Genomic DNA, 12432 nt, shown 5'->3' with positions numbered 1-12432 from the left:
CACGGGTTAAAATGTCTTGTTTATTTACTTGAAGCATCTTAGCTAAATGGTTCATGCACTACCACTGTCTATTATTGATTTCACTCTTATTCGTTGACAGTAATACATCACTTATCCTCAGGTTCTGTCTCCCACTGATCTTTTGAGTACATGCTTCAAAGCTTACAGTAACTATCCTTAAGAGTTATAAGCAGTGCCTTTTTTCTATGTTTTTGATCTGTATATTGCGCTGAATACTAAAGATGTGTGAAACATTTGTGTTTGCTGTGAAATAACAAAAGTTATGCCAAAAACCAATATCTTACTCGCAGCTTAATTTTGACCCCAACATTTAAAAATAAGAGAGTTTTTTTTTTTTTACAACGTTTCTAGCAGTGCACCAATTGTAACTTGGTCACATGACCTTCCACACAGAACTTTGCATCTTGGGTACTCTTCTGCAGTACTGACATTGGTTTAGTGAACCCCCGAGCCGAATCTTCGCCGATCGATCACAGGAGAACGGATAGATTGGCAATATAGCTAATCACGTGTCAGTGTGCAGATTGTATTGATGCACATATTGAATGGTGAAAAAAAACAACTGCTGCTTTAAGACAGCCTCAATGTTTTTTTTGTTTATTTTGAATTAAAAGGGAAGTAGGGGGTCTTGGGAACTGAACCCTGTTAATTTCAGCTCAGGGTACTTGAAATACTTGACTCCATAGGTCATGCCGGGAGCAGCCCCAACTGGGCACACAATATGGCAGTTTAAGGGTCCTACATCACGCGTGCCAATATGAACCAAACTTGCAGTAGGTACGGGCAAAAGTATCTCAAGAGGTAGGGCGTCCCTGGAAGTGAAATTAATAGGGTTCAGCTACGGACACCCCTTGTTTTATTCCTACATTACAAATAAAAAATAACAATTTCAGGAAATGCTGCATTAATATCAATTTTGACAGCAGTGAATGGGTAAAGCTCCACATTCATTGCACCCAATTGGTTAAATGTAACTAATGTCTGCTCTAGTTCTTTTTAGAGGGCCTACACTTGACCAAGCCCTTTCCAATATTATAAATATTGGAGTTTAAATCTGCCCTGGTATGCAAAGGGAATCCTGACTAATCCAGTCACTGCAGAGAGGAAGAAAAAAAAAAGTCTGTTTAAAAAAAACTACAGTGAGGTAATTTTGCAGTCTTTGGTTGCGGCCAAGTCAGGATTTACACAGATCTGATGGCACAGGTGCCAGTGCGTGATTGACAAGCCCAAGCTGCAACTGTCCTCTGCAGAGGTGACATCACCAGAGAACTGGGGAGGTGAGGGAGGCCAGTGCAAGCAGGGGGGTAATGATTGGTAGAGTCAGCGAGCAATAAAACCATGTACACGTTTTATTATTTTGAGTGTTTCCAGTTTTTTGTCATTTTTATATAAATGTAATAGCTAAGGAGAAGTAGGGAAAGATATTACCTACTTAGGGGCACAAATAGTAGTTACTCTCACTCTACTTCTGCTTAGTTAACTGCACTTTACCTCCTAAATGTGCACCTCCCCAGTTCTTCAGGGATAGTAGTTAGCATACTGTAGATCTGTACAAATTAGGAAAAGGGAACCTTGAGCAGTCCATATTTATATCATTTAAGAGTGAATCCACTCTCATTCATCCATTCAGAAACGACATCAGAGTAATAAAATACAATTTCCTATTATCTTCTCGTGGTAATTTTACTTTGCTAAATGGTGCGTTTTCTTTGCGGGCCACACTTACTGTAAGTTGGCTGCTTCTCTTCATCATAAAAACTCACGTTTTAGCATCACTGTTCCATTTCCAATCTGTTTCTAAAAATCAGTGCACATTAAAAAAGGTCCGAGAATGTAAGGAAGTGAAAATTGGAACAGTGTTTATGTTATGTTTAAATTTTTATTCAAATTATGTGGGCTACCATTTTACTTTGGACTGTATGAAAGACAAATGGATGGCCAGAGTTTATGGAAGTGACTGTAAGCAGAGGACACAACCAAAAACTTAGTAAGTGTAGCTCACGTCTGGGGCCTACTAATTAGTGTAAGGGGGTTAACAGCCTTAATGGGTTAACTGGGTGGGATCACTCTGGTTTTGTCCCTCCCTACCATGTGATGTAGAATGTCTTGTAACCAGTGATGTCACCATAAGGAGATAGAAGGGTATATATAGCTCCATCCAATATTCTAGAAGCAGGTTCCTCAGAGTGCAGGGAGAGAGCCTCACAGTGAGTCATGTTTAAGCATATAGTTAGGTGTATTAAGGATGACCTGTCACCATTTATTGTTTTCAGTAAAGGAAAGTGACCTATATAGTTAGTGCCCATAGCAATGGCCCAAGATTGTTCTCATGCAGGAAGAGGAGTAAACATGTGCTCAGCAGGAGTTCTCAGAGTAGTAGCTCAGTAGCAACCCAGAACTGGCTCAAACAGGGGTAGCCTGTCTTTTAAGAAGGAACATGGTGTATTTTAAATCTGACACACTGTGTTATAATAAAATGCTCTTTATATGATTTCATTACAACCTTTACTGTTGTTATTGATATCATTGCACCTTTAAATGCTTATCAGTGCACTCATGTATGTGAGGTTTTCTTTTTAATGTCGAAAGAGGACTGACGCCCTTTTTTTGAGCTCAATTACATACCTCACAAATGGCAGAATCACTTGCCATTCCAAAACTAAATCCTTTCCTACAGCTCTGCCAACGTAGCTTAATCCTGAACTTCAGCACCCTGGATAATCCAGGTTTTGGATTCCCCTACAGGAGAGTTTGAGAGACTCTTTCTGGAAAGCACAGTGGGTCTCTGTCTTCACTCTCAGAATTGGGACAATCACAGAGATCGGCACATGTATCAAAATTCAAATCAGCATATCTTATCGTTTATGCTTCACCCTTATTCTTATAAATGGCGACTGCTGGAAATACACACATTTTACTTTGCTCTAGGCTCTATAAAATCATCTGCTTCAATAAATGTTTTGTTTTCTGTGTAAACTTCCATGACATTTAAATGTTTAATGTCTAAACTAGGCATGTCATGCTCTATTCACTGGTGTGTTATTTTCTGTAGATACATTTCCGTATTGACACTCTTTGGGACATGGCAGTGTGCAGGACACAACATATTAATATCGAGTTTCACTTTAATATATGTATGTCCCAGGACATACTTGAAAACGAGAGGTAACTCTCAATGTATTACTTCCTGGTAAAATATTTTATAAATAAATAAATTGTGTGAGTCATGTACACAACATATGCTGTTTCTATCATATTTGCTACAGCTGTGCAGTAATCAAACAACCATGTCTATTATTGAATTATGGTGTTTGAGAGTCAAGTAAACATTGTTCAGTCCCACCACAAAGCAGCTTTTGGCTGTAATACAGTGTTGAAAATGCACTGGAGTCACTAAGTGAACCAGAAACTACTGTGTTCACTCACTATAAGAATATTCAACATTCCTTTTGCCTAGTAACCCCCAAAATGCAATGATATGGCCTGTACACATAACCTTTATTGCTTGATTGAGTTTCCTCCCATTTGGATTACACTGGACATTTGCTTTAAAGGATATCCAAGTGTTTAGCACCAGTTGGTGAGTTTAAGGCTAAGACATTTGATTTGACACCCCCACAAACAGCAGCAGGGAAATCTTGGCATTCGTATTATATTTCCAAACAGACAGACCGTAATGCTGACAAAGTCTGGGAATTCAGGACCATCCGTGAGGATCTTAATCTCATCTGTTCAAAAAGGGGGCTTGGGTCCTAAACTCAACATATACACGTAGAGATGCAGAGAGAAAGTGCCTCTCCAACTGAAAGTAACAACAAAGACGTTGATGGAGAATAGATAAGGATCATTCGACCTATCTAACCTTTCCATTTAGTTTATAATCTCTAATAGGTCCTTTTATTTTATAATCTTGGGTTGCCTCAACAGAGTCAACACACAGGTAATATGTGTCATATGCAGCTTTGCTTCCATTGTGTAATTTTGACTCTGTTACTTATGTTGATGCATTAAAGGACTTTGCTTACATTTTTCTCCGCTTGCAGCAGGGACTAATTTATGGGGCAGTGAGGGGGTATAGGATGAATTAGGGGAGGATAGTGTCAGTGAAATAAAGATATGTATCAAAATGCCCATCTATGACTAGCACAGTTTTCATTTACATCAAAAGAATCCACCAGATTTAAATGGTGTTGAAGAGTTCTTTATGAACTGTAAGAAACAAAATCACCTATGTTCATACATGCATTACCTATGCAAACATATGCAAATGAAACGTTTGTCCCACATCATTGGGTAGATTGCATTATCTTGATATGTATCCAGTTCCTTCCTAGTTAATTAGCACTGTTTCCTCCCACACTATCCTAAAGTCAACAGGAAAGGCGCTTTCCACTTTTCTGCAGGATGGGGTTCTTCCTTGGGCCACTATTCAATATGTGATGAAGAAGTGAAGTCACTTCTTAGTCCTGGAGAATAGATCAGCTCAAATTAGTACACCTTGCATGAGACTAAAATCTTCTCCAGCCCGGGGAAGACATCTTCACTGTAAAGTGAATAAGAACCTTGGTGCTTGGTGGGAGTTAGAGAGTATTTAGAACGAGCAGTACAGTAAGTCATTATTGGAAACGCCGCAGGGGACAAATTCAATAATAAAGCCAATACTTAACACTACTGTATACTCTACAGAATAACGATCTGATAGTACAGCTATACAATAAAAATGCAAGTAAATCTGGAACTAATAAAACAAAGTTCCCTTGTTTCTGGATCATCTGTATTTAACAATATAACTAAATGTGCTGTTTTCTAATAATGTTCTTAAAAAAAAAAAAAAAAAAACACAGCCATCTGTTATGGAGAATGTTACACAGCTGTGGTGCTGAAAATGTAAAGAGGTCTGCAAGGTCCCGCCTCATAACTTCTGTGACTTGTGTTCCTTGCAAAGTTATTTTTGTTGCATTGAAAGATACTGTACATACCCCCTTACACTGGGTTTTACAATACTCACAGTATTACCCTGCAGCATCTTGTAGAACTTTGTGAGAGCTGCCGTTGCAGAACTGGCTGTGGCAAGTGGCATTTCATTAAGCTATCGAGACTTTATTCTACATTAGGTTATTAGTCACACTCATTATTTTAATACTATTTATCTATAAACAGAGTAGCGTACATATCCCAGTTACAATATGTCATAAAATAATCCATATGATGAATGTACAACATCATTTTTTATTTGGTTAAAGTGCATTTCCTTCTAGGGATTTTTTTTTTATTAGGTGGGGATCTGCAAGTCTCCAGAGCTGAACCCCTTTCATTTCATGTCCGGGGACCCCCTCCTTCCGGAGATACTTACCCCCCATATATCATGCCGATAGTAGCCCTTGATGGGTATGTTATGTAATATGCCAGTTTAAAGGTCACGGGAGTTGAAATTAACGCGATTCAGCCCGATACCCCCTGATTTCCACTTAGGGGGGACATTTTTTTTTCTCCTTTAAAATGTCTGAATGATTTTGCTAAGAATAACTCCCAAAAATTCATCTACTGCAGATTGTGTTTGGGGCTATATTTCAGATTACTATCAGAATCACATTATAAAATTATTTAAAAAGCAACAGAAAATATAGGATATTATCTAAGCCTTAATTACCATACCTATTCATTAATCATTTAGCTTCAGTACAGTTCTTGTAAAACTCATTCAGAAAGGTAACACTCATTGTGTTCTATCACAGGGGAGCGCAAACTTTTCCAGCTGCGCCCCCATCTGGCCTGTGCCAAAGCTGCGCCCCCCTCCTACCTTCCAGTTGCGTCACTGGGTCAACGTGACGTCATTTGATGCCGGTGACTTCACGTCACATGACCCTGCGGCGTAATCTGAGGCCGCGTTGCCATGGAGACTCGTCACAGCGTCTGAATCCTGGTAAGTTTTTTTTGTTGCAGAGGCCTCACGCGATCCCCCGGCATTAATTTAAATGACTGGGGGAAGAGCGCCGGACCTCTGCAACAGCCCGCGCCCCCCCAGAAAAATCTCCAGCCCCCCCAGTTTGCGCACCGCTGTACTATCACTCTGGCATGTTACTGTCCTGAAAAAGGCATTAACCCCTGTGCAGCCAGAGAAGCCTGCAATCCAAATGCACTACAGGCCCTTTGACCAGCTATACCAGGGGTGGCCAACTCCAGTCCTCAATGGCCAGCAGGTAAGCTTTTAAGGATATCCCTGCTTCAGCACAGGTGGCTCAATCAGTGGCTCAGTCAACAACTGATCCACTGATTGAGCCACCTGTGCTGAAGCAGGGATAACCTTAAAACCTGGCCTGCTGGTGGCCTTTGAGAACTGGAGTTGGCCACCCCTGAGCTATACGGTTTTACTAGTACTCCCAATGTTTCCCTGTAGTTTACTTGTAATATCTCTGTCTTGAGGATCTACTGCTAGGAGCCCTCCCACCACCTGCTAATGTCACGCATTGACATAGTCCATCCATAGCACGTTACACAGTAAGCCGCAGGAATTACAGACCTTTCATCACTGCCCAGATACCTTTCGTACAGTACCAAGTACAAATGTGCTGTCTGATGGCATCAGGGGCGGGATGACACAAGGGAGGAACTTTATAATCGAAGGGAAGTGTTTTTTGATTGACAGCCTTCTGAAGGGGCCTTTATTTTATTGTCGGACGTTGTTGCAAGAAAATACATTAATGCATTGCTAAATGATCATTTAAATTGTAACTTCACACTAGTAGTGAGCATAAAAGAAAACCTGAGTATTTTTTGTACCCTGTAGGCAGGAAGAGATTCATGCATAAGCATAAGGTTGAAGGTGCGGCTCAGGGAGTAAAGTGGCTCAGTGAGTATAGTCCAAATCCTGGTGTCAGCTCCTTGTGACCTTGGGCAAGTCACCGTCTCCCTGTGCCTCAGGCACCAAAACATAGATTGCACGCTCTACGGGGCAGGGGCTGTGCCTGTAAAGATTCTATATACAGCTCTGAATATATATAAGAAAAAATATATAAGAATAAAATATTAAAGGGCCAGCTCAACGTAGAACTAAAGTGCACGAATACCAGTCAGTGGTATGTTTTTGTGGGTTACATCTAGGAAGTTTATGCCTTTTTTTTTTTTACCCAAATCTGGCATCTAACTGTATACTGTAAGTATTTTGAATAATGTTTAAAAGCTGGTGTGTAAACATTGTCAGCTGAGACTTGAGGAGTTTAATTTCCTCTGGCTGCTCTCTTTTGTCAGATATCACTGTGTGTTCAGCAGCAAGAGCTTGTACAGTATAGCCAGAGTCCCTGCCTCCCACACCCCTTATCTTTATTGGCTCTCTGATAAGGACAGTGTGGGATAAGGGTAAAGAAAACAATTGACTGACATCAAATCAGACACACCAAAGAAATTCAGCCTGTGATTTATTTCCCCCCAACAATGAAAGCAGGTGAACTGTTGCTATTAAGCATGGCTACACTTGTTTATGGAAGCCTATTAGACTATTATATTCTTTACAAAAGGTTGTTTTCCGGATGGCTACAGCGTATTGCACCTTTATGCCACTGGGTAAAAGGGCATTAAAAACGTATGTGTATTGGCATGGTGTTTGAACACTGAATGGTAACAAAAGCTTATGCTCTATTTATACTATAAGATCACACTTTAAATAAGTTATGGTGGGTAAAAAAGTGACAAAAACCCTCCACTATAAGAGCAGGAGATCCCACTTTTGCATCCCCAAGCTTCCAAACCATTGAGTACTAGTGTTCATAGTAATGTCTGATTTGGTACAAACAATGACCCAAATTGGTACTTAAATGCTTGTTGGTTTATATAGTAATTTGCATACTCCTGCAGCAGTGAAGGTGATAGGAGATTGGAGAGTGTCATGGGCCCATAAATAATGACTCCATGTCCCCTTAGTAAAAGGAGAAAAACATGTTTTTTTTATATAGGTGGGAAGCAGGGGGTCTTCAGAGCTGAACCCCATTAATTTCAGCTCCGGGGACCCCCTGCTCCCCACCTATAACTATATAAAAACTAAAAGGAATGCAGGATTCCTGCTTTAACTAGTATTGTAACTCTGCTGTCTAAGGCCTCGTGCAGGGTGACATTGAGCGCGCACGCTCGTGCTGGCCGCGATGAAACACATAGCTGCAATGTGTGTGGTCAGCGTGAGCGAGCGCCTGCGCGTGCACGGCACTTAGCTGCTTACTGAAGCAAGCAAATTTGATGGTGCCGCTCGCTGGCGCGTCACGTGAGCGGTTACCAGCTTTGTGACGTCGTGGCCATGCCCCCTGACATGTCCCACGCGAATCTAGCTGGCCATAAATCACCCGGCCCAGCAGAGCGCGTGATGTCACCATGCATGAGCGCCAGCACACTCGCTCCCTGCCTGGCCGCAACTGAGCACGTTGAGTTCAATGAATGTCAATATGTCCGGCCATGCTCACGCGGCACACACGCCCGTGCCCGTATGCTCGCGGGCACTAGATGAGACAGATAAAATTGATTTCCAGGCGCGCTGAAGGGTCACATGACCTTCAGCAACCAATCAACGCCAGTCACTGCTCGGCCACGCCCCCGGCTTTATTATACCCCCGTACTTTTATGCAAAGTACTTTATAAAGTACTTGTTATACAAATTAACACAAATACCGTACTGGCTTCCCTCACCATATTGTGGTATGTTTGTGTAGTGTTGCCTGGGTTAGGCTGCGGCCACGCTGCTGCTGAGTGCGCTCATGCTTGAGAGCGGTGATGTACCAACTCTCCAAGCATGAGCTCGACTGTCCTGCATATTTTTTTTCAAGTGCGAGCGGGGGAGAAGGGGGCGTGGCCATTAGTGACTGGTGCTGATTGGTTTCTGAAGGTCATGTGACCCTTCAGCGAGCCTTCATCTGTGACGCCAAGCGCTTAGCGTCTGAGAGCGTATGGCCGCGCGCGCCCCGTGAGGCTGGCCGGAAATATTGACATTCATTGAATATACATATATACAGCTCGACCCCCTTATTACGCTGCGCTTGGGGTCCAAAGAATCATATCGCGTTATAATCGGATCGCGTTAGAAATAATGTACAATTCTATGCATTGTACAATAAAGTATTTAAGATACCAATAATCGTGTTGTAAAGTATTCATAAATACGAAAATTGGGAGCCACGCTTGCATCGCGTTATAAGTGGATTCGCGTTGTAACGGATCACGCTATAACGGGGTTGAGCTGTACATTGAATATATATATACATTGGCAATGTGACATATAGATATATAAGTCTGAGTGGCATGGAGCACCACTCTTTCTTTATGTATAGGTCCCCACGACCACTACTTTTGATGTTACACACCTACTGTTCCACTTTCTATTACATGAAAATTTGATTTGTTTTGGGAAGCCTCCTTTGTGAACATTGTATAATTGTTTCTAAAGGATGTGCACATAGTTTTTCCCCCGAAGGTTTTAAATACTTTTTGTGGTGGTCACAGATCCGCTACTTTTTCTAAGCCACTTCGACTGCTGGTCATAGAAAAGTAGGAACGGCAATGTCAGTAAAAAAAAAAAACCACAAAAGAGCCAGCTTGCAGGAAGGGTTAATTGGGACGTGTCTCCCCAATGCAGACTTTGGGGGCCATTTAAACATGATAATCCTTTATTCCTATATAGCACTGAGCATGCATGTTCTCACTGAGCGCTATACAAGATACAATGCATATTGGCTAAAGAAGGAATATTACTTAGCAACTTGTTCACAAACTTTACACTCCCTTGCCCTACAGTTTTCTGCCCAGATTCTATTATGTAACTGCAAGCTAATTAACAAAATATTGATTTGGGACACACGTTAAAGCAACCCCTGGCAGAGGCTAATAAGGTCACGTCAGTCCACTTCCGGGGCACCTCTCTTCATTTCCTACCCTTTTTACCTCTGTGAAGCAGAGCATTGGTCTGTGGGTCTCATGTAAGTATATTTAGTAGAAGAAACATCGGACAGTTCTTACCTGAGCGGAACTTGCTCCGGATGAGCAGGGAGCGTTCTGACGCTAGCAGGGTCATCTTGGGGGGTGAAATTCCCGGTGTCCCAAAGGACCGAGGGAGAGGGAGAGAGACGGACGTGATTGCTGCCCTCTGTGAACAAGGAGCACACTGGAGAGAAAAAAATCCAGCGGCGAAAAATAAATAAATTCAACAGTATGGAAAATAATATAAATAGTCTCAAATAATTATGTGTACACCAAATTTGGCTTTAGAAATAAATAAATAAAACGGCCTTTAAATATTTTCTGAATCAGTTCCTGTCAGGCCTTACAAATCCTCTTATTTCGGTGCAATCTATTTTTCTCTTTGCGTATTGCTGCCGTCTTGACTTTTCTTCTCACAAATGTTGCTCAAGGGATTAGATTTCTCTTCCCGTTGTGTTTCGCTTGTTGTTAGTGTCTGTTCTACATTTATTGTCACCGATGAAGCCCTTGTCACAAGCTGGGGACTGGGAGCTGAGAGGTTGCAGGAAGCAAGTGCTAACAAAAGGGGTGAAGGAAGAGAGATTAGAGAGAGTCCCTAATGGTCAGACTTTTGCTGTAAGGAAGCTTCATGAGATGTGTTCATTAGATGAAAGATTCCTCTTCTCACTCTCTCTGACATACAAGCTCTCTCAGTGCTCCCAACCTCCTTCCCTCCCCCTATGCCTGGCTGTCTGTCCCTTCCATGTGTGATAAAATGCCATCTGCTTTGTCACTTGACACCCCTCAATTCTGTGGCAGGCGTGCAATGCTGCATCAGCAGGGCTCTCCTCTTCTTTCATGCCATCCATACAGGCTCACACCCCCTTCCTGCCCCCCAGCAATGACAGCCACACTCACTGACACAGATTCTGTGCCCGCTCCGCACTGCCATACGAACCCGTTTTTTGACATGTTACCTTAATATTTTTTTGGTCCTCTTTATGCAATGTCCATAAGCCAACAAACGCATTAATTTGTGCTTATACGGAACATATTATTTTATATATAGTACTAACTCTGTACATGGAGTTTTACAGTCTAAGGTCAAATACAGGAAAAAGTACAGAGATACAAGCGCAGGACAAAAGCGGGCATGCAAAGAAAGCAAGGAGTGTGATAGGATCAGTGGTATAAGACCATGCACTAGCATACCTAAATGAGATCTAAAGAAAACTTTTTATTAATACTTTGTGATGACGTTTCAAGTGTATATAACATTGTATGGAGTGGCGTAATACAGGTAAAATGTATCTGTGCCTGAAAGAGGCTGCAATATCTTTAGAGGCCCAAGGATATAAAGTGATTTTCCCTAGGTCCCAATTAGCTGGTAAAATGATGTCTAACCACTTCACCGGATTGACCAATGGAATCACTCATACACATTTATCTACCTTTAGCCAAGTTTTTATTATATATTTACGGCATCAAATTATTCCTAAGTAACCGAGAACGGAGCAACAATGATCATGTGATCTTCTCAACAGCAACTTACATGCCAAGAGGGTATCAATACTGCTTTTATTTTCCTGCTGCAATGCTTTGTGGCAGCAAAGCCTTTGAGGGGCTTATTTATTATATACTATCCATAAAGCAGTTGTTATGTTTCTAAGACAAACTTTGCAGGTGTTTGAGAATCTGTCATTGACAGTGCAGGGGATCCTAAATGCAAATCTTAGTACAGTAGGTGTAACTGCATCAAAACATTTAACAAGTGAAAGTGTGTTTGTTTTTTCGGTATTTGGTGACTTTTATACTTTAAACTTTAAGAATAATATATTATAATTTTAGAAAAAGCATCTGCTAACAGTGCAAAGGTCATTAATAAAACACAAATGTGACGTCTATAGTATGGGCTCTTTGTATGAAGAGGAGAGCATCGCTAGTGCTGATTAGCGCAGATTTCTATGAGTTAATGCATATTTATATCGCAAGTTAACACAATTTTCAAGTATACAAATGAGAATCAATATCACAACCCATTTATGAATAAATCATTTTTAGTAAATAAGCTGGTAATTCCAAAATGTATTAGCAGAATCCCATTTCATTTAAATCCTCGACTTTTAATGGAGCAATATCGACCGTTAGAGAATCCAGCACTTTGTGTTGATTTGGACCCAGATGAATACGCTCGTGCTTTGGACGGTGTAAATAGGAGTAGCTAGGACAGCATTAAGCGATACGTCTCAGAATGTCATGTACCACATTCTGTATTACTCTCCATCATGTTTTCTCATTGTCAAAAACAATTGTTATCAATCTGCATCTGCCTTGATAAGAAACAGTCTTAGGCCTCGGCCAGGCTCCCTGCTTGCTCGCTGAGGCGCGCTGAGGCTCAGGGAAAGCGGGTGTTTTCCCTGGCCTTGCGGTTGCTTACCGCACGCGCCGTCAGGGGGCGGGCCGGGAGCAGGCACGTCA

At 41.5% G+C, this 12432-nt stretch overlaps 1 protein-coding gene across 3 annotated transcripts in view; it reads right to left on the bottom strand.

Moving 5' to 3' along the window:
* Nucleotides 1-10706, bottom strand: part of MAMSTR (MEF2 activating motif and SAP domain containing transcriptional regulator) — a 36829-nt gene extending 26123 nt beyond the window's left edge. For 2 of the 3 annotated variants that reach the window (XM_075605307.1, XM_075605309.1), the window contains exon 1: nt 10015-10706. In XM_075605307.1, the coding sequence (XP_075461422.1) occupies nt 10015-10069 (55 nt within the window). In that variant the 5' untranslated portion in view covers nt 10070-10706. Of the gene's footprint in view, nt 1-5821; nt 6174-10014 lie in introns of those variants that run through there. The other variant, XM_075605308.1, reaches the window with a different exon arrangement.
* Nucleotides 10707-12432: the final 1726 nt, after the last annotated feature.

This window comes from Ascaphus truei, chromosome 6 (genome assembly GCF_040206685.1).
Source record: "Ascaphus truei isolate aAscTru1 chromosome 6, aAscTru1.hap1, whole genome shotgun sequence".
Lineage (NCBI taxonomy): Eukaryota > Metazoa > Chordata > Amphibia > Anura > Ascaphidae > Ascaphus > Ascaphus truei.
This window is presented reverse-complemented; position numbering and strand designations above follow the sequence as displayed.